This window comes from Melanerpes formicivorus, unplaced genomic scaffold, assembly GCF_026170545.1.
Source record: "Melanerpes formicivorus ecotype bairdi unplaced genomic scaffold, bMelFor1.0.p_v2 SCAF_46, whole genome shotgun sequence".
Lineage (NCBI taxonomy): Eukaryota > Metazoa > Chordata > Aves > Piciformes > Picidae > Melanerpes > Melanerpes formicivorus.
In genome coordinates this window covers 3,622,396-3,643,675 of record NW_027142398.1, presented here as the reverse complement: position 1 = coordinate 3,643,675, position 21,280 = coordinate 3,622,396, and the positions used below count along the sequence as shown (strand labels likewise).

Genomic DNA, 21,280 nt, shown 5'->3' with positions numbered 1-21,280 from the left:
GGGAGATGTGCAGCGCTCTCCATTACACTTTCATCCAGATACTTGATGAAGAAAAGCAGAACTCTCACCCCGGGCTTCCACCACTGAAGTCCCCCCACTTCCAGCCCCCAAACCCCAGACAGGTTGGGCTAAGGGCTGGGCAGGGACCTGGCCACAGTTTTCTCTTGGTTTGGTGGGCTTGGAGCAGTCCTCTGGGCCTTGCTCTCCTCTCAGGGCACCCCTGGCTTGTGCCAGCACATGGTTGGTGGAGATGGTGCACAGAGCACCAACCCCCCACACTGAGGGTGCTGAGAGCGTGGCCCAGGCTGCCCAGAGAGGTGGGAGGTGCCCCATGCCTGGCCCCATTGCAGGGCAGGTTGTTTGGGGCTGCCGTTGCAGGTGTCCCTGCTGACTGCAGAGGGCTTGGACCAGACAACCTTTAAAGGTTCTCCCCAACCTAAAGCCCCCTGGGAGTCGATGGCACCACCTCCCTCAAGCTGCCCCTGCTACAGACCCAACAGCTTGCATCCATCAAACAGCCCAGGAGGCCCTGTGCTGCGCTCCCAGGCACTGGGAGGGGGCGAGGGGGGGAAGGTCACAGCCTGTGGGGCTGCAGAAGTGTCATGGGATTCCTGAAAGGAAAATAAGCAAACTTCTCCCCTCTCCTCCCCCCCCCAAAAACCCAACCCCAAGCCCTGGAGCTTCCCTCCTCAGCGCAGGAAGTGTCCCAGGGCAGTGACTCCGCATCCGTTACCGGCGGATGCTGATGGAGAGGCTTTGTCTGCTGGCAGCTAGGGAGGCTGCATCAGCTGCTGCTTGTCCCCATAGGGCTGGGGGCCAAAGAGGGTCAGGGCAGTTGGGGACAGCAGTGCCAGCCACCCCGTGGTGCTTCCCAGTGCCTCTGCAGCTCTGGCAGCCCGGAGAAGCTTTGTCCGGAGAGCAATGCGTGGCAGGAGCTGCAGCAGGGCGCTCACACAGAGCTGCCACGGGGCCCTTTGGGGAAGGGTTGGGCTGGCTGCTGGCCAAAAGGGCAGCACTGGCCTCAAAGAGCATCTTCCCCTGATGGCCAGGGCCAGCAGAGCAGAACGTGACACGGACACAGGGCAAGGAGCAGGACTCATTCCTTCTCCCCCCCCAGGTCTGTCAGAGGTTGTTCTCAGGAAGTTGCCTGTTTATGCAGACAAAGGCTGCTCAGGGACAATGAGCAGCAGTGGGTTTTGGCAGGGGGAGCAGCACAGGCCTGGGCAGGAGCAGCACAGAGCAGAGCAGCCACCAGCACTGGTACTGAAAAGCTTGGCTTCAGCCAACACGACTTCGAGTAGCAGGAGGTCAGGCGAGGACAGGGCTGCAGCCAGCTCCAGGATTTGTTGAGCCCCATTAGGTGGCTGGGAAACTGCAAGAGCTCAGTGGGCTTCAGTGAGAGGGCTGTGGAGAGCAGGCTGCAAGTGCACCAGGACAATAAGGGTGGCTGCTAGGAGGATGGAGACTCCCTCTTGACAGGGAGTGCCATGGCAAAGGCAAGGAGCAATAGGTACAAATTACTCCTGGGGGATGGGATGGGATAGGAATAGGAATAGAATAAACCAGGTTGGAAGAGACCTTTGAGATCATCCAGTCCAATCTATCACCCAGCACCATCTGATCAACTCAACCATGGCACCAAGCAGCCCATCCAGGCTCTTCCTAAACACCTCCAGGGCTGGGGACTCCACCACCTCCCTGGGCAGCACATCCCAATGGTCAATCTCTCTCTCTATGAAGAACTTCTTCCTAACATCCATCCTGAATCCCCCCTGGCACAGCTTGAGACTGTGTCCTCTTGTTCTGGTGGATACTAATTGGACTTTCCAACCCCCCCCCATGAGAACAGTTGGTTGAATCATAGAATCAGCCAGGTTGGAAAAGACCTCAGAGATCAAACCCCAACCTCTTACCTACTACCTGACACCTCCTGACAACCAAGCCATGGATTCATAATCACAGAACATAGAATGGGTTGGGTTGGGAAAGACCTCAGAGATCACCTGAGTCCAACCACCAGCCTAAGACCTGGTCCAGATGAACCTGCTGGAGCAGGGGGGGTTGCACGGGGTGATCTCCAGAGGTCCCTTCCACCCCCCACCGTGCTGGGATCCTGTGACCAGAGATGCTGCAATAGGATTTGCTGCTGTCTGCCACCCACGGAGCTGGGCTCCTGCAAGCAGCTCCTGGAGATGCCCTGGAGCAGCTCTGTGGCTCACAGAGAGCAGCACCTGCTGGAGATGACAGTGGCTGCCAGATCTGTGCTGCCCTGCCAGGAGGCAATCCCAGCCCAGGGGGCAGCCTGCGGGGTGAGCCTGCAGCTGCCACCTCCAAGGAGTGCTGATCCTGGTGGCAATTTTCCTGGCTCCCGGCCCCCAGGGGCACAGCCCAGCTGCAGCCTCGGCACTGGGCATGTCCCCACAGCCAACCCACGCTGGAGAAGAGAAGAGTTTGGCACCAGCCTTCACCCCAAGCAGTGTTCCAAGCTCACCCTCCACCCCTGGCAATTCCCATCCAGGTCCCTGTTCCGTGGGGCTGGTTTGATCCTTGGGCTCAACCTCCCAGCTGAGGCTTTACCTTGTGTGTCCCCCCCAGGCATCCATCAAGTATCAGTTTCAAAGGTGGAAGCACTCAGCACCAGCTGCTGAAAAGCAACATCTGGGGAAAGAAACTGCAGCTTTGGGAGCCCTGCAGAGCCCCTGCAGAGCCCAGGGAGCTGCAGCGGGCTGAGCCAGAGCAGGGTTCAACCCCACAGCTGACATCGTGCCAGCAAGCATGAGGGACTGCGCCTGGGGGACCTCCGAGCAGGACTCAGCTCTGCCACAGCTCCTGCAGGGTGCTCGGAGATGCCTGTTCGTGGGAATGAAATGCTGGGGGAGATGCACAGCCTCCTTTCCACGTCAAGGTATTAGCCAGCAACCCCCAAAAGGGCATCTTGAAGCCAGGCTGCCGCCCCAGCAGCAGGGTGCCTCACCGCCTGGACGGGGCAGAGGCAGCAGGCAGCCTGCTGGGAGGCGCTGCTCCAGCCTGGGCTCAGCCCGGGGATGCCCTCTGCCGTTCGGAGCACTGGGAGGAGAGCAGGAGCCCATCCAGCACCTCTCGGCCCCACACCGAGCGCAGCACCGCTCGAAACAAGCAGCCCAGGACAACACACGGTCAGGGCGCATCTGATTCACCTCCCGGCTCCCCAGCCTTGGCTGCCGGTCACAGCCCCAGCACCCGGAGGGCAGACACAGCCCTTTTGTTCCAAACAACAGCAGATTATCTCCCGGTCTCCCATTTCCCACAGGAGCAGGAACAGCCCAGAGAAGGGCAGGATTCAGGCTGCAGCTGTGAGAACCTTCCGTGGAGAGATTTAATCCTCCAGCTCCTGCCTGCCAGCGTGCTGGAACTGGTAAATGCCACCAGCCAGCCTCTGGAGGCAATGGGAAAGCTTGGAGGGTTTGTCCTGCTCCTGCAGGGAATCTCAACCCACTGGAAAGGTTTTTTCCCACGAGCTGAGAGGAGCCAGGGATGAGCTGCTGGTTCCCAAAGGACCTTGGGTGGCTGGCAAGAGGGTGGCTGTTGCTGGAGCCCCACAGGATCTCCTCCCAGTCTTTGATCAGCCTAGAAGTGACCTGGGGAAGTCCAAAGGACAGCTTGGTTTGGAGCACCTGGCTCTGCACAGCACCAGCACAGATCAAAGCAACCCCAGCCAGGGCCACCCAGTGCCCTGCCGCTGGCAGGGGACACAGCAGCGCTGGGCACCTCCCAGGGATCCTGTCTGGTGCTGGTTTCACTGCAAAGGCAGCTGCTCCTCGCCCTGCTGCAACTCAGAGCCTCTCTTTCTCCCCCACTCTTCATGCCCAGCACATCCCCAGCTTTGATTAGTGACCATTCCCCCCCCAGCCTTGTCCCCAGCCCCTGACACCTCTGCATCAGCTCCTGGAGCAGGCTCATTCCCATGACGTTCCTTTTCTGTCCTTCCCTTCAGCCTTTCTGGAGGGAGAAAGCAAAGGATCAGCCTCCAGCTGTGCTGCAGCCAGACAAAGGCAGCAGATTCCTCCTCCCTTTGCTCCAGCTGAACAAAGCCAGGGCAGCAGCTCTGAACCCTGAGCCTCCACTGTGAGGAGCAGGGCTCAGGGCTAATGAGACAGCCAGAGCAGAGGAGCACCAGGCTGTGCTGGCTGTGGGAAAGGCTCCTCAGGGACAAAAGGGAAACACTTCATTAAGAGCTAGGGGCTCAGGGCTCTGCAGAGGAGGCTGCAGTGGAGAGCTGCTGTGCAGGGAGAGACAGAGTTTGTGCCAGAAGAGAAGGCTTCCTCCTTCCCTCCAAGCTTCCTCCACCCTCCTGCAATGCCTGCAGTTCAAATGGATGTTCTAGGAGCCTGCTGGGGTCAGCAGGCAGCACCCCCAGGGCTGCACAGGAAGAGGAGTGTGCTCCCAGCACCTTCCCTCAGCTCTGCTGCAGCCAGCAGATCTTTAATCAGCCCAGAATGCTGCTAGGCAAAAAGGCCCTGCTGCCCTGCTCACCATTCCCCAGAGCCCCAAGCAGAGCTCAGCCTGGAGCCCTCCCTGACTGCACTGCACCAAGATGATCTTAGCTTGAGTTCTGTGCTCCTCAGCAGGAGCCTGGACCACAACCACCATCACTGCAGGCAGCTTCCCCCCACCCTGGCTGGAGCTGCAGATGTGCAGCAGGCTGGGCAGCAGGCTGGGCAGCAGGCTGGGCAGCAGGCTGGGCAGCAGGCTGGGCAGCAGGGGCAGGGCTCCTTCCTGTGTCTGAGATCCGCATGGATACAACCTTCCCAAACACAGGGACTGAAGGAAGGAAGCAGCAGGACCACAGGTGGGAACACGACAGGGGATGGGGACTGACACTGCTGGGCCTCTGCATGCAGCCAGAGAGTGGCAGGTGGGAGGCAGTGAGCAGGTTGGGATGTGGAGGGGATGGGGAGGGTTTGTGAGCAGGTTCTTAGCTGTGGAGTCAGAGCCTTTCCCCTTCCACAGGGGCTAGAAGGGTCCTCTGGAGATGATCCAGTCCAATCCCCCTGCCAGAGCAGGGTCACCCACAGCAGTTTGCCCAGGATGACAACACCCAGATGGGTTTGGGCTGACTCCAGAGATGGAAGCTCCATAACCTCTCTGGGCACCCTGCTCCAGGGCTCTGTTTCCTCTTGTCCTGTTACTGCATGTGAAGAGAGACCAACCCTCACCTGGCTCCAGGCTCCTTCCAGGGAGCTGCAGAGAGCCAGAAGGTCTCTCCTCTGCCTCCTCTTCTGCAGTTTAAACAACCCCAACTCCCTCAGCTGCTCCTCATGGGACCTGTGCCCAAGGTCCCTGCCCCTCCGGCTGTGCCCACCCCGGGGACCGCAGCTGGGGGCAGCCCCGGAGCCTGCGCTCGGGAAGCAGCGAGGTCCCTGGTCCCTACCTCCGGTCCCTGGTCCCTACCTCCAGTCCCCGGTCCCTACCCGCGGTCCCCGGTCCCTACCCGCGGTCCCCGGCCCTGCCGTTGCCGCAGCCGCCGCACGGTGTCCTCGGAGCTCCGCAGCAGCGGGAGCGGCACCGGCTGAGCCCCGCAGCACGGAGGGGCTGCCTCCGGGACCTCTCCACCTCCCTCCTCTTCCTCCGGCAGCCCAGGAACCGCTCAGAGGAGGGATGAGGCCCCTTGGAGAGGAACAAGCGATGGGGCAGTGCCCAAGGAAGGGCCACCCCACCGAGAGCTGCACCGCTCCCGGCTCCCAGCTGCAGTCTGGGTCCCCCAGTTTCGTACAAGGACGACCCCGCCGCAGCCCGGAGCACAGAGCTGCCTTCCCTGAGGGCTTTTCTGAGACAGCCTTTAATGATGCAACTGCTACAAGCTACGATTGTGACCTCGTGCCTGGCCCCCTCCTGCCAACTGCCTGCAGAACAAAACCAGAGAGGAAGGCTGGGGGCTCCTGGCTTCACTGCAACAAAGCCACGGCCAAAGCCACTGCCTGGCACCTCCAGGACTCCCTCAGGTCTGCTGCTTTTCTCCCAGGGCTGAGCAGAACATCTCAAAACATTGAAAGAGCTACAGGCCAGGCTGGAACATTGCAGGGTTGAGGTCATCTCTGCATGAAACCCAGCAAAGGCAGAGTCTGTGCCAGTCCTGTGCCAAAAGGAAGGTCCAAAACAGCCCCTTGGGCATTCATCCCTCCCAGGAGCTTTGGCAGCCTCTTGCCCCAGCTCCTGGCAAAGCAACAGTCAGATGCTACAGGTCTGCAGGAGAAGCCTTGCTATGAAGGCAAAAGAATGATCCCCTGGGTCTGGCTGCAGGTCAGGACTGGCCCTGCTTGCAAGCCAACAGGATCTGTGCAGGGAAGCACCTGGATGGAGATCCCAGGATGCTCAGAGGGCAGCATCACAACAGCTCTCCCTGAACCACCACTGACCTGGCTGGCTGCTCCCAGCACCTCCAAAGCCTTTGCTAGAGGGCCAGGATGGCCTCAGGCAGCCACCTGCCCACACCCTGATCCCCAGAGTCCTTCCTGCTGGCAGGAGGCACACCACCAGCACTGCAAGCAGCTCCCTCACCTGGCTTTCCCTGCAGAGCTCCCAAGACAACTGCAGAGGACCCCTGGCCAGCGTGCTCCTTCCCTCTGGGCAGCTGGAACTGCAGCCCCCAGGAGGGAGAGGAGCAGCAGCCCTGGCCCCAGGGCAGGGCTGGCTTTAGGCAGTGCCCAGCTGCCAGGCTCCCAGGGCAGCTTGGGCAGTGGGCACCCAGCAGCACCACCACTGCTGGAGGCAGCAAGGGGCAGGTCCTTGGCCAGGCAGGAGGCAGCTAGGACTCAGAGAGGCACAGAGCCTCCACTGCACTGCTCAGGCCCTGGCTCACTCCACCAACGGCCAGCAGACAGTTCCGGACCACGATGCTGGAGCAGGCGCAGCGTGGGGTGGGCATGGGGGGGAGGCTCTCCCACTTGTTCTTCTCAGGGTGGAAGGCCTCTGCAGAGTCCAGGACCGTTGGCTGGTTTCCTGGAGGCACAAAAGGAGGCACTGAGTCGCCTGGGAAGCAGCAGCAAGTGTCACTCATCTGCTGTGGGACAGCAGCTGTGCTCTGCAGCCCATTCCCTGATGGCATCCCCTTTCCCTGGTCCCTCAAGGCAGCCAGGGCCAGGACCATTCCCCTCTAGGATGACAACCCACGAGTCAGACCTGCTTTTGAAGTGCTACCACCAGCCCCCAGTGCCTCACCTAGTCCTCCAGCCACCACAACTCTGCCTTTCAGGTAGCCAGCCACGAAGTCTGCTCGCCGCTTCTTCAGGTAGGAGCCACGCTCCATCTTCATCCAGCCACCTGGGGGGCACAGCACAGGCCAGGCATGGCTGGCAACCACCTGCCTCTCTGACCTCCTGCCTGCCTCTGCAGGTGCAGTTTTGCTGCTGCACCTTGGGGTGACAAAACCCTGTGCCAAAGGGCTCAGCTCCCTCAGCACCAGGTCAGGAGGGAGCTGCTGAACGCAGCTGACCCAGGACCAAGGGTTTCCCCTCTGCTGTCTTGACTTGTTCATAGAATCAGAGAGTTGTCAGGGTTGGAAGGGAGCTCAAGGCTCAGCCAGCTCCAACCCCCTGCCATGGCCAGGGACACCTCACACCACAGCAGGTTGCTCACAGCCACCTCCAGCCTGGCTGCAAACACCTCCAGGCATGAGGCTTCCACCACCTCCCTGGGCAGCCTGTGCCAGGCTCTCACCACCCTCATGGGGAACAACTTCTTCCTCACATCCAATCTGAATCTCCCCACTTCTAGTTTTGCTCCATCCCCCCCCCCCCCCGCCCCCCCAGTCCTATCCCTCCCTGACACCCTCACAAGTCCCTCCCCAGCTTTCTTGGAGCCCCCTGCAGATCCTGGAAGGCCACAATGAGGTCACCTCAGAGCCTTCTCCTCTCCAGCCTGCACAACCCCAACTCCCTCAATCTGCCTCCACAGGAGAGGAGCTCCAGCCCTCTGCTCACCCTGGCTGCAGGGCTTCCTCTGGGCTGGGCTCAAAGCTCCAGCAAGCAGCTCCCAGGACTCAACTCCTGGAAGACAGCAAAACCCCAAGGGACATCTCTGGGTGGCACCCCTCTGGTTGCCCTGGACAGGACAGAGCTGGCCCAGTGCCCACCTTGCTCCATGTCAAAGACATCCACAGTCCTCATGAACTTGGGCTGCCTGTAGAGCCGTCCCTGGCGCAGCCCCCCCAGGCTGAAGAGCTTGTCCTCCGTGGGCACGAAGCTGGAGAAGGCTCTCTTGTTGGGGATGTTGGGGAACTTGGTCCACGACCTGGTCTCTGTGTCAAACACCTCGAAGGCGTTGATGGCATACTTGGATTGCCTTCCTCCTGGGCCAGGGGAGGGGAGCAGAGAGGCCTTCCAGTTGGAAAAGGCCTCTGAGCTCATCCAGTCTCCCACTGCACCGAGCCTGGGGCTAAGCCACAGCCCTCAGCACCACATCCCTGCAGCTCTGAAACACCTCCAGGGATGGGCACTCCACCACCTCCCTGGGCAGCCTGTGCCAGGCTTGGAGAACCCTTTCAGGCAGGAAGATTCTTCTGATGTCCAACCTGAACCTCCCCTGGGGCAACTCAAGGTCATCTCCTCTGGTCCTATCACTTCTTATGGGGGAGAAGAGCCCAACCCCTGCCTGGCTCCAACCTTCATTCAGGGAGCTGCAGAGAGCAATGAGGTCTCCCCTCAGCCTCCTCTGCTCCAGACTGAACACCCCCAGCTCCCTCAGCTGCCCCTCCCCAGCCCTGCTCTCCAGACCCTTCCCTGGACACTCTCCAGCACTTCAATGTCATAGAATCAATAAGGTTGGAAGAGACCTCAAAGACCATCAAGTCCAACCTGTCACCCAAGACCTCCTGACTACCCAACCATGGCCCCAAGAGTCCCTGGAGTGAGGGCAAAGCCAAGGCTGAGATGGAAGGAACGAGGCCAGCCTGGCTCTTAGCACCAAGGAAAGGCAGCAGGAAGCAGGAGAGCCTCCTGGGGCAGGCTGCAGGCAAGCCAGCAGGTGATGCCACATCCCCCACACCTCAAGTCAGCTAGATGAGGACCTCCTGACCCAGGTAAGCTCTCACACTTGAGCTCCCTCTCCTTTAAGAGCAGGTTGATGACAGGAGAACACTCTCAGCTGTCAGCACCTCTCCCCCTGCGCCTCCCCCGGCGCCGCCGGCGGCAGCGGCTGCGGGTCGCCGGCACAGGAAGGTGTTTGCTGTGCACCACTTTCAACCAAGACAAGTTCCCAGCAGAGCCAGGGCCCAGGGAGCCTTTGCAACTGAGAGGAGCTCAGCTCCAGAGCACTCCAGCAAGCTGCAGATGAGCTCCTGCAGCAGGGAAGCCACCACTGCCAGGGATGAGCTTTGTTCTCCCACCCATCCCTGGCAGATGAAGGCAGCCCAGGTGCTCAGCCTGCCTTTGAAGGCACCACCACTGGCCCCACAAACTGGTCAGCAGCAGCACATCAAACTGCAGGCTAGATCAAAGAGCCTTTTCTGGCCACTCCTGAAGAGCAGGCAGAGCTGCCTGGTGGTTTGAGCAAGCAGAACTCCTCTGTTTTGATCCTGGTGGGCCACTTGGCCAGGAGCTCACAGGAAAGATCTCTCTGCCCTGGCTTCCCCTTCTGAAAGGCCAAACTAATGAAAACCTTCCCCTGCAGAAGAGCTTGGACCAGCAGCTGCCAGCCACAGCTGGATTCTCCTCTGCCAGAGGCAGAGCCCTCACGAAGCTGCACAGCCCTTGGCTGACACACAGCTCCCAGAAGCCTTTTCCCTCCCTAGCTGTGTTCCCAGGGCCTTTGGCACAGCCACAGGGCTGCAAACTGAGCAGGCAAAGAGCAGCAGGACCATCAGCTCCCTGCAGAGAGCTGCTGCAGGACCTGCCAGCTCCTGGAGCAGCCCAGGGCTCAGGGTGCTTGCTGTGGAGCTAGGAATCCCAACCCAACATCAGCAAGCTTGGAGCTTCTGACTGCAGGGGAGAGCAGGCAGGGCAAAGCAGGCAGCCCAGGGCACAGGGTGCTTGCTGTGGAGCTAGCAATCCCAACCCAACATCAGCAAGCTTGGTGCTTCTGACTGCAGGGGAGAGCAGGCAGGGCAAAGCAGGCAGCCCAGGGCACAGGGTGCTTGCTGTGGAGCTAGGAATCCAAACCCAACATCAGCAAGCTTGGTGCTTCTGACTGCAGGGGAGAGCAGGCAGGGATGGGGAGGAGCATCCCCAAAAGCTCTTCCAGGGAGGTTTCTCAGGGCTCAGATCAAAGGAGCTGCTGCCCAAGGAGGAGGAGGAGGAGGAGGCAGGATGGTTTCTTACCCAGCACATAGATCTTGGAGCCTCTCAGGAAGGAGGTGGCAGCATACCTGGGTGTGGGCATGGCTGCCAGGGACACCCAGATGTCCTTCAGCATGTCGTAGTGCTGCAGGTAGTTGTGTGGCCGCAGGTCAGACCCCATCCCACCAGCTGCATAGACTCTGTAGTCTGCACAGGGCCAAGAGGCAAACCAAAAGCCAACAAATTATTGTAGGAAAGCACCAGAACCTCTTCCCCCACCCCCCCCAGCCCCCCATGTGCCCCTGGGCAGCCTGTTCCAAGGCTTCAGCAGCCTCACACCAAGGAAATTTCTCCTCCTGTGCAGATGGAACCTCCTGGGTTCCAGTTTGTGCCCCTTGCCCTGTCCCTGAGCACCACTGAGCAGAGCCTGGCCCCAGCCTCTTGCCCCCCACCCTTTAGCTCTTACTGAGCATTGTTCAGGTCCCCTCTGGGGCTGCTCTGCCCCTGGGCTCTCAGCCTTTGCTCCTCACAGAGCTGCTCCAAGCCCCTCAAGCTGGACTCTCTCCAGTGATTCCCTGTGCAGTTGTCTTCAGCAGGTGACAGATGACAACTGCACAGGGCTCAGCTTCTAGGAGCAAAGAGAAGGCCTGGCAGAACAGCAGCCCTCTGGTGCCATGGTTTAGTTGGTCAGAGGGTGTTGGGTGGCAGGTTGGACTCCATGGTCTCAGAGGTATTTTCCAACCTGGTCCATTCCATTCCATTCCATTCCATTCCATTCCATTCCATCCCACCCCACTCCATCCCATCCCACTCCACTCCACCAGAACCCTGAGGCATTGCCCAGGGAGCTTCAGTGCCTGAAGCACCACCCAGTGCCACCCCTGCCCTGGCAGGCTGGAACCCTCCTTGCCTTTTGCTGTCACCGAGATGCCCATGGCTGCCTCCCTCAGCGAGTTCCTCTTCTTCCACTTGCCCTCATCTATGTTGTACATCTCCACTATCTTCAGGGGCAGCTGGTTGGCTCCAACCCCTCCTATCACCATGATCCTCTTGCCCAAGTTGACCACAGCCACCCCTGCCCGGGCCGTGGGCATGGGGGGCAGCGAGGTCCATTGGTCAGCCTCGGGGGAGTAGACCTCGAAGCAGTCCATGGGGACTCCGTTGTCATCACAGCCCCCGAGGGCAAACACCTGGCCCCCGGCTTCCACCAGGGTGGAGTAGACCCTGCGGCTCGGGAGGGGGGCCAGGGATTTCCACTGGAAGTCTTTGGTGTTAGCAAGCTCCATGGGGGCTGGGGGGGGCGAGGTGCATCAGTCCCTGGGTTAGGCTGCAAAAGAGAGCAAAGAAGTGCCAGGGGAAAGCAAGAGAGAACCACTGAGGTAAGACAGGAGCAGAGCATCCCTGTGGCCCCCCTGCTCCTGCAGCCACCCCCCTCCAGCACTAAGCAGCAGCCACTGGTGTTAGCAAGCTCCGTGGCAGCTGAGGGGGTCGAGGTGCATCAGTCCCTGGTTTAGGCTGCAAAAGAGAGCAAGGTGCCAGGGGAAAGCAAGCGAGAACCACTGAGGCAAGGCAGGGACAGAGCATCCCTGTGACCCCCCTGCTCCTGCAGCCACCCCCCTCCAGCACTGAGCAGCAGCCACTGGTACCTCTCATCGTGTCTCCATCAATCCTGCAGCTCCAGATCTGCCTCAGAAGCTTGCACAGAGACTGAGCCTAAAAATAAAACAAAACAAAAGAGGGGGGGAAAAAAAAGAGCTGGCAAGAGAGGCTGGAGCCGGTTTGCTATCCCCAGCATCCCCACCCCCACCTGACATCCACTCCGAGGAGGCTGGGAGCTGTCTGCTCACTTCCCTGCCTGCTTTCCTGCCTCCTGGGAGACTTTTCCTTGCATCCTCCTTCTCTGACCTGATTATTCCTCCTGAACCCCACATCCGTCCCTCCTGCAGACCCCGGGGAGGACCTGCTCCGGCAGACCTCAGCCAGGCAAGAGCCAGCACTCTCCAACCCCGACCCATGGAGCTGGACCCAAGGTGGGAGAGGCACCAACTCTCCCTGGAGCTCTCCTCTTTCCTCTCCTCTCTCAGCGCGGCCATTAAGGATGCAGATGAGATTAATTAGCGCAGGAGGACAGAGAGAGGGCAAGTGGAAAGGAACAAAGGCAGTGCTTTGCAGCGCAGCCTTGGGGGTGAGACACAAAGCAGCATCACTCAGACGCCTGCCAAGAGCAGAACCTCCCAGCCAGGTTCTCTGCTGTCATTAAGGCTGCCCAAGGCTTGAGCATAACTGTCCGAAACTGCCTTAAAATTGGGCCGGTTGTGTTTTTTTTCCCCTCCACCATTCCAGCACACAGAGCGTGGTTCAAAGCCCCCCTCCTGGAGCTGCCTGAGTCTGTCCGGGGAGCGCTAGGCAGCTCCTGCGGGTCCCAGAGAGCAGGGGGAAGCAGCTAGCTGCAGGGAGCCACCAACCCTCAGCAGCAGCAGCGGCGCAAAGCTCTGCCGCGATCCGGCTGCCTTGCCACAGGAATAATTCGCTGATCTTCTCTTTCCTGCTCTTTAAAGGCAGAAAAAAGAAAGCCCCAAACCCAACCCCCAAAGCCGAGGTCAGGCTGAGGCGCTGTGCCCACAGCCAGCATCACCTGAGCCTGCCTGGGAAGCGCTGCTCCCACAGCCAGCATCACCTGAGCCTGCCTGGGAAGCGCTGCCCCCACAGCCAGCATCACCTGAGCCTGCCTGGGAAGCGCTGCGCCCACAGCCAGCATCACCTGAGCCTGCCTGGGAAGCGCTGCGCCCACAGCCAGCATCACCTGAGCCTGCCTGGGAAGCGCTGCCCCCACAGCCAGCATCACCTGAGCCTGCCTGGGAAGCGCTGTGCCCACAGCCAGCATCACCTGAGCCTGCCTGGGAAGCGCTGCCCCCACAGCCAGCATCACCTGAGCCTGCCTGGGAAGCGCTGCTCCCACAGCCAGCATCACCTGAGCCTGCCTGGGAAGCGCTGTGCCCACAGCCAGCATCACCTGAGCCTGCCTGGGAAGCGCTGTGCCCACAGCCAGCATCCCCTGAGCCTGCCTGGGAAGCGCTGTGCCCACAGCCAGCATCACCTGAGCCTGCCTGGGAAGCGCTGTGCCCACGGCCAGCATCACCTGAGCCTGCCTGGGAAGCGCTGTGCCCACGGCCAGCATCACCTGAGCCTGCCTGGGAAGCGCTGTGCCCACGGCCAGCATCACCTGAGCCTGTCTGGGAAGCGCTGCCCCCACAGCCAGCATCACCTGAGCCTGCCTGGGAAGCGCTGTGCCCACGGCCAGCATCACCTGAGCCTGCCTGGGAAGCGCTGTGCCCACGGCCAGCATCACCTGAGCCTGCCTGGGAAGCGCTGTGCCCACAGCCAGCATCACCTGAGCCTGCCTGGGAAGCGCTGCCCCCACAGCCAGCATCACCTGAGCCTGCCTGGGAAGCGCTGTGCCCACAGCCAGCATCACCTGAGCCTGCCTGGGAAGCGCTGCCCCCACAGCCAGCATCACCTGAGCCTGCCTGGGAAGCGCTGCTCCCACAGCCAGCATCACCTGAGCCTGCCTGGGAAGCGCTGCTCCCACAGCCAGCATCACCTGAGCCTGCCTGGGAAGCGCTGTGCCCACAGCCAGCATCCCCTGAGCCTGCCTGGGAAGCGCTGTGCCCACAGCCAGCATCACCTGAGCCTGCCTGGGAAGCGCTGTGCCCACGGCCAGCATCACCTGAGCCTGCCTGGGAAGCGCTGTGCCCACGGCCAGCATCACCTGAGCCTGCCTGGGAAGCGCTGTGCCCACGGCCAGCATCACCTGAGCCTGTCTGGGAAGCGCTGCCCCCACAGCCAGCATCACCTGAGCCTGCCTGGGAAGCGCTGTGCCCACGGCCAGCATCACCTGAGCCTGCCTGGGAAGCGCTGTGCCCAGAGCCAGCATCACCTGAGCCTGCCTGGGAAGCGCTGTGCCCACAGCCAGCATCACCTGAGCCTGCCTGGGAAGCGCTGCCAATGCTGCGCTGCCAATGCTGCGCTGCCAACGCCGCGCTGGAGGCAGAGGGAGCTGTCAAAAGGTGCTGACCGCACACCCCCTCCAGGAGCTGCAGCCACGTTCCGCTCCCAGGCAGAGGGAATTAGCACTTAATTAGAGCAAACAAATTGGAATCGTTCGCTTTCTGGTGTTTTTTCTTACCCTCACCCCCTTAAATGGCTACATTAAAATCAAAAGGAGCGGTAATTGCTCTGCTAATCAGAGGAGAGGGCAGGCCTGGTGCTGAGCCTGCTCCTGCAGCCTCGCAGGGCTGAGCACCCCCTTGCTAAAGAGCTCAGCAAGCAGCACAGCGCTCACACAACTCCCCTCAAGGGCTTTCCTGAGAGGTTCTGGGGCAGGGAGATCTCCACATCCCCCACTGAGAGGAGGATAAGGCTCTGGTGGGAGAGAGGGGACCCCTCATTGCATGGTTCTGAGCCCACTGTGCTCTCACACCTCTGCAAGGAGAGGACATTCCTCACCCCACCAATTACCCCAGGCTCATAGTAGAGAGCTCCTGGTCGAGCAGCACAGCACTCACCACCCCCCACGCCCTCCCAGGGGCTTTCCTGAGAGGTTCTGGGGCAGGGAGAGCTCCACATCCCCCACTTAGGGGGGGATAAGGCTCTGGTGGGAGAGGGGGGACCTCTCAGTGCATGGTTCTGAGCCCCCTGTGCGCTCACACCTCTGAGGACATTCCTCACCCCACCAATTACCCCAGGCTCAGAGCACAGCCCAGCACTCACACACACGCCCAGGGGCTTTCCTGAGAGGTTCTGGGGCAGGGAGAGCTCCACATCCCCCACTGAGAGGGGGATAAGGCTCTGGTGGGAGAGGGGCAACCCCTCAGTGCATGGTTCTGAGCCCCCTGTGCTCTCACACCTCTGCAAGAAGAGGACATTCCTCACCCCACCAATTACCCCAGGCTCATATTAGAGAGCTCCTGGTCGAGCAGCACAGCACTCACCACCCCCCACGCCCTCCCAGGGGCTTTCCTGAGAGGTTCTGGGGCAGGGAGAGCTCCACATCCCCCACTGAGGGGGGGATAAGGCTCTGGTGGGAGAGGGGGGACCTCTCAGTGCATGGTTCTGAGCCCCCTGTGCACTCACACCTCTGCAAGGAGAGGTGATACTGTGATACTCTGTGTGATACTGTGACATTCCTCACCCCACCAATTACCCCAGGCTCATTTTAGGGAGCTCCTGGTCGAGAGGCATTTGGGACCTGCAGTGAGCTGTGGTTTCCAGCAGAGAGATGCTGGTGAGCATTACAGTGAGGGAGGAGCTGAGCAGGGGAGGGAGAGCTTGGTGCTGCTGCTCCTCTGCCTACCAGGATTTGGAAGGTTTTGTCCCTCTGGCTTGGAGATTCCCTCAGCTGCACATCCAATCCCCACCCTCCAGCCACCAAGATGCTCTTCAGGCACTAAATGCTACCCCTGGATCAGCCCAGAGAGCAAAGGGGTCCTCTGTTTACACCTCTGCCAGCTGATGGGCATGCAGAAAGGTCCCAGGAGATGAAAAGCCACAGAGATAGCCCTAAATCCTCTCTTTTTAATGCTCCTGCTGAGGATTATCCACCCTGAGCCGGCGCTGCACACACCCCCAGCCACACTTCCCTGCGTGACACACACAGGGCCCTGCAGGGAGGGCTCAGGGCTAGAGGGAGAATGAGATCCTCCACACTGAGCTGCTGCTTCCACAGCTGAACCTTCTCCCTGTGCCAGCTGAGATCTGCTGTGTCCTGCTGATGGTCAGCACCAAGGCAGTTATCATAGAACCACAGAGCTGGCAGGGCTGGAAGGGAGCTCAAGGCTCAGCCAGCTCCAACCCCCTGCCATGGCCAGGGACACCTCACACCACAGCAGGCTGCTCACAGTCACCTCCAGCCTGGCTGCAAACACCTCCAGGCAGGAGGCTTCCACCACCTCCCTGGGCAACCTGTGCCAGGCTCTCACCACCCTCCTGGGGAAGAACTCTCCCAGCCTGAGGCAGATGCAGCTCCCTGCAGGCTCTGCAAAGCCCCCAGCAGCTCTGCAGCCCCAGCAGTGGGGTCATGGCAGTGCCTCACAGAGCATCACCCACTCAATCCCTCACTTGAGGAGCAGGGGGGGGGCTCCAGAGACACCACAAAGTTCCAGCAGACCACCAAGATCCCTTCTGGGCAGCACAAGTTCACTCCAGCCATACCCAGCTGACCCTCAGCTGCACTGACTTGGAGTCACAGAATTGCTTTGGTGGGGAAAAGGTCTCCAAGAGCATCAGGTCCAAGCAGCAAGCCAACACCACCATGGCCACCAAACCATGGCCCCAGGTGCCATGGCCACACATGGGATGGGGACTCCACCACCTCCCTGGGCAGGAGGTGCTCAGAAACCATCTGTAGACACTTGGGGAAGTGGCTTAGAGGTCCTGGCGGTGTGGGGTTGAAGGTTGGATCTGCTCTTAAAGGCTTTTTCCCACCAGAAACAATTCCATGCTATCACAGAAACATCTCACATGTCACAAAATCCCTGATTCTAGCCCCAAAAAACCCACCCCAGCAAGTGATGTGAAGGGAGGGTCTGGGCTGCAAGGGAAGCACAGCCAGCAGGGCCAGGGAGGGGATTCTCCCCCTCTGCTCTGCTCTGCTGAGACCACAGCTGGAGCACTGCATCCAGTTCTGGAGCCTCTGTGCCAGGAAGGATCTGGAGGTGCTGGAAGGTGTCCAGAGAAGGGCTACAAGGATGAGCAGAGGGCTGGAGCTGCTCTGCTGTGAGGGCAGGCTGAGGGAGTTGGGGTTGTGCAGTCTGGAGAGGAGAAGGCTCTGAGGAGACCTCATTGTGGCCTTCCAGGATCTGAAGGGGGCTCCAAGAAAGCTGGGGAGGGACTTTTGAGGGTGTCAGGGAGGGATAGGACTGGGGGGATGAAGCAGAACTAGAAATGGGGAGATTGAGATTGGCTGTGAGGAAGAAGTTGTTCCCCAGGAGGGTGGTGAGAGCCTGGCACAGGTTGCCCAGGGAGGTGGTGGAAGCCTCCTGCCTGGAGGTGTTTGCAGCCAGGCTGGAGGTGGCTGTGAGCAACCTGCTGTGGTGTGAGGTGTCCCTGCCCATGGCAGGGGCTTGGAGCTGGCTGAGCTTTGAGCTCCCTTCCAGCCCTGACCATTCCATGGCTCTATGATAGTTGCCTTGGTGCTGACCATCAGCAGGACACAGCAGATCTCAGCTGGCGCAGGGAGAAGGTTCAGCTGTGGAAGCAGCACCCCAAGCTCCCCACCAACCACTGCAGTGGAAGGGAGCTGCTTTTCCTCCTAGAGGGCACATCCTTGTCGTGGTGCAACCACCACCACTGCCAGATAAACCTCAGCCCAGCATGAAGAAGCCTTTTCCCTGCAGGCTCCAGCCCCAACCTCTCCTGGCCAGCAAGAAAGCAGCTCCCAGGGGCAGATTTTTCCAGCAAGCTCTGAGTGCTACCCTTCTCCCTACCTCAGCACCCAGAAGGGAGCCATACATTCCTCCTCCCCAGGGACAAGGCTCATTTCTCTGCCTCTCAAGGAAGAAAAGCTTTGAAGAGGAGCCCAGCACCCCAAACCCCTCTTGTAGCACAGCCCAGAGAGCTCAGCACCCCCCAGGCATAGCTCTCTTCAACCCTTCACCTCCTATTTAAGGTTCTTAGTGGGACCAGGGGCTTTGGAAGAGTTTAGCACCTTTGTACCACCCCAGAAGGAGAGAAGCCTCAGGTCCCACCCCAAAACTCCCTCTCATTTCCTGGGGAGACTCAGAACAAGGTCAAGATCCATAGAAAGGGCCCAGAGGGTAACCCCAAGGTTAGTTTTCTGCAGGCCAACTCCAGCTTTGGGGCAGAAAAACCTTTCCAAAAGCCTCTGAAAAGTGGCCAGCCTGCTGCCAAGACTTCTCCCTTGCTCAAGCCCTGGCAGCTGGGGCTTGAAAGAGAGCATGCATGAAATGTTCAGCCTGGGGTTTCTGACCTCTCTTCACACTGAGTCAAGTTTCCTTGCCAGAGTAACAGCTCCCCAGGGAAAAAAAAACCCAACCCCAACCCCCAGCAGCAGCAACACCACAGGAAAGAATCCACCAGTTCCCTGCCTCTCTCTTTCTCTCTCTGGCAAAAGGAGCTGCTGAGTTCTAAAGGCAGAGGAAACCCCTGGCACTTCCCAAGGAGTGAAAAGCAGCAGCACTCCCCAGCAGCCTGCTCCCCTCCTCCTGCTCCTGAGCATCTCTCCTTGCAGGCATGAGGAGCTGCTGGAAGGTGAAGGGCAGTGGCTGTGCCCAGCCTGACCTGCCCCCCAGCTTCACCCCCACCAGCCTCAGCTGGGCAAATGCAGTCTCCTGAGGTTGCTAATAGGAGGGAGGCAGCGAGGTGGTGGAAGGAAACATTCCCCTGCTGGCAGCACAGCAGCTGTGAAGCAGGAGGATGCCAGGAGCAGGCTATGGGACAGGGAGAAAAGAGCTTTTGGGGTGGGTTTAATTTTGGTGCACAAAGAAAGAGCCCAAACCTTCCTCTTGTTTCCTCCTGGGTGGGCTGAAGGGTCAGGAGAACGTGGTCAGGGTTCCTCACATGTCTGGAGAGAGGAGTTATGGCTTTCTGGAGAGGAGAGCATCCCAGCTGGGAGCCCAAGGGATGTCTCTTCCCCAGCCCAACTCCAGCAGCATCCTGCATCTCCTGCCTTGCCCCCCAAGGCTGCCTCTGCTCTGCTGGCTGCACCAGCAGCTTCCCTTTGGCCCAGGTCAAAGCCAGAAGGGCTTCTTCGAGCCCTGCAGCCTCCCTGGCTGTGCCTCTAAAGCTGCTGTGAGGGAACATTTAGGGCTGCAGCCCTCTGGGGGAATGTGCAGAGCTCAGAGCAGATCTCAGCTGGGGATAGCTCAGTGCCCCCAGCCCATCGCTGCTGCCTGAGCTGAGCTGCCAGGGCCTGTCCTGGGGAGAGAGGCTGAAGAGAGGAGATTTGAGGACTGCTGAGGGAGACCAAAACAAACCCAAAGTAAGGAGAAAAAAAGGGCAAAAAAGCCAAGCATTCCTGATCAGCCACATTTTGGGGGAGGGGGGAACCACAAACTCCAGGCTTGGTTTCTGGTTGCCCATTACAAACCCGGCCTGATGGGTGGGAGGGAGGCAGCCATCCTCCTCCTCCTCCTCCTCCAGAGCATCCCCCCTCCCACAATAACCCACTGACCTCCAGGGAGAAATTCCTTCCCTCCCTCCCTCCTGCCGAGCTCGGGAAGCAGGGATGTACTCACGGCTCCCGGGAAGCCGAGCCGAGTCCCGCTGGAGCATGGCTGGCTGCTACAACCGCTCTGCAACTTCACCGCCCAGCTCCTCAGCGCTTGCAGCACAGCAGCAGCAGCATCGCCATCCTCCTCCTCCTCCTCCTCCGCTCTCTCCTGCGCCCTCCGTCCCTCCCTACACCCCGCAGCGCCGGCGAGGGGGGGGACGTGAGCAGCGCTGGGAGCAGCCTGGGCTGGGAGAGCTGCGTGTGGGAGGGGAAGAGAAAAGGGAAGGGGGAGGTGGGATCCAAATCGGCGTAAATCCCCCAGCCCTGAGCTGCAGCCTCCCGGAGCTGCAGGGCGATCAGGAGGCAGCCTGGCTCCCCAGCTGGTCTTTGCCTCCCCGGGGCCGGCAGCCGGGGGGCTGGGGGTGTGGGCAGGCTGCGTTACCAGAGCCTTGCTTCAGCCTTTTATGGCTCCTCAGGCTTGCACAGGGTGTTCTATAACCACGGCTCCCCGCCCCGGCTGCCTGGGAACGGGAGGCAGATGGACAAAAAGATAGGGGAGCAGGAGCTGGAGAGCAAGAGCTGGCTCAGAGAGGGGGGCAGAGCCCCCCAAAGTGCTGCTGTGGGGGTCCCCGGGCTGTGGGGAGGGCTGGGGCTGGCTGCCAGCCGGGGCTGGGAGCTGGTGGGTCACAGACAGACAACTGGGTGCAGCTCAGGAAGAGAGGAGCCCAGCACCAAGGTGGGCACACGGCCCATGGGCACCCACCACGGGGAGGGCAGGGGCACAGCAGGGGCAGTCTGGGCAGCAGCACCCTCAGAGCTTCTGCTCTTGGCAGCTCTGGCTTCTGCTGTCCCACAAAGAGTGTGCTGGGGTGGCAGAGGCAGGGGGAGGGTGAAGGGCACTTTGGGCTCCCATTTCCCACCAAGAAAGCTGGGGAGGGACTTTTGAGGCTGTCAGGGAGGGACAGGACTGGGGGGGATGGAGCAAAACTAGAAGGGGGGAGATTCAGATTGGATGTGAGGAAGAAGTTGTTCCCCAGGAGGGTGGTGAGAGCCTGGCACAGGCTGCCCAGGGAGGTGGTGGAAGCCTCATCCCTGGAGGTGTTTGCAGCCAGGCTGGAGGTGGCTGTGAGCAGCCTGCTGTGGTGTGAGGTGTCCCTGCCCATGGCAGGGGGTTGGAGCTGGCTGAGCCTTGAGCTCCCTTCCAGCCCTGCCAGCTCTGTGATTCTTTGGTGGCCAGCCCAGGCTCTCAGCCACTGGGGAGCTGAGCACAGAAGGCTCAGCTCGAAGCTGCCAGGTGCTGGCTGCTCTGTGTGGTTGGTGCTGGAGACAGGCTGCAGCTGGCCCTTCCCATTGCATCACACAGCAGCTTCCAGTGGCAGACTGGTGGCAAACTGGGGCTTACATAACCCACTGACACCCAGCAGCAGGTTGGTGTCTAAACAGTTTTGAGGCTCCTGCTCTGTGGGCTGAGGTCCAAGCAGGACCTTGGCTGAAGACTTTTGTCCCCAGGTGGAGTCTTTTTGGTGTGTTTTCATTTGGGTTTGAGGGGTTTGGTTTCATGCTGCTGTTTCATCTCCAGCCCTTCCTCTCCTTTTGATTTCCCTTCCTGCTGTTTGCCTGTAATCTCCAGCCCTTCATCTCCTTCCCCTGTTGCCTTCCTGCTGTTTGCCTGCCCATTTCACCTGGTGTTTAGTGGCTGTGCTTGAGCTCCCCACGTTGCATCCAGCACCTGGTGAGAACAGCTCCTGGAGGCAGCCAGAGCAGAAATCCTGATGGATTGTGATAAAATAAGGAGCAGAGA

At 60.3% G+C, this 21,280-nt stretch overlaps 1 protein-coding gene across 2 annotated transcripts; it reads right to left on the bottom strand.

The window, feature by feature from the left end:
- Window positions 1-5,795: 5,795 nt before the first annotated feature.
- KLHDC8A (kelch domain containing 8A) lies at window positions 5,796-19,987 on the bottom strand. Of its 2 annotated transcripts, XM_068159665.1 has the most exons (7): window positions 19,505-19,987; window positions 11,897-11,963; window positions 11,161-11,577; window positions 10,293-10,457; window positions 8,111-8,326; window positions 7,198-7,299; window positions 5,796-6,978 (listed from the first exon to the last, which is right to left on the bottom strand). In XM_068159665.1, exons 3-7 carry the CDS (start codon window positions 11,534-11,536, stop codon window positions 6,785-6,787), a joined length of 1,053 nt encoding a protein of 350 aa, XP_068015766.1. In that variant the 5' UTR covers window positions 11,537-11,577; window positions 11,897-11,963; window positions 19,505-19,987; the 3' UTR covers window positions 5,796-6,784. The 2 variants fall into 2 exon arrangements, with proteins under 2 accessions (XP_068015766.1, XP_068015768.1); XM_068159667.1 differs by lacking the exon at window positions 11,897-11,963.
- Between the last annotated feature and the right edge of the window lie 1,293 nt (window positions 19,988-21,280).

Excerpts from the sequence above, each read along its gene's own strand:
- KLHDC8A (XM_068159665.1), bottom strand. The coding sequence starts at position 11,536 with ATGGAGCTTGCTAACACCAAAGACTTCCAGTGGAAATCCCTGGCCCCC. Across the intron at positions 8,327-10,292 it reads CTCCAAGATCTATGTGCTGG|GAGGAAGGCAATCCAAGTAT; the intron begins GTAAGAAACCAT and ends CCCCTGGCCCAG. Across the intron at positions 6,979-7,197 it reads TGTGGTGGCTGGAGGACTAG|GAAACCAGCCAACGGTCCTG; the intron begins GTGAGGCACTGG and ends TTGTGCCTCCAG.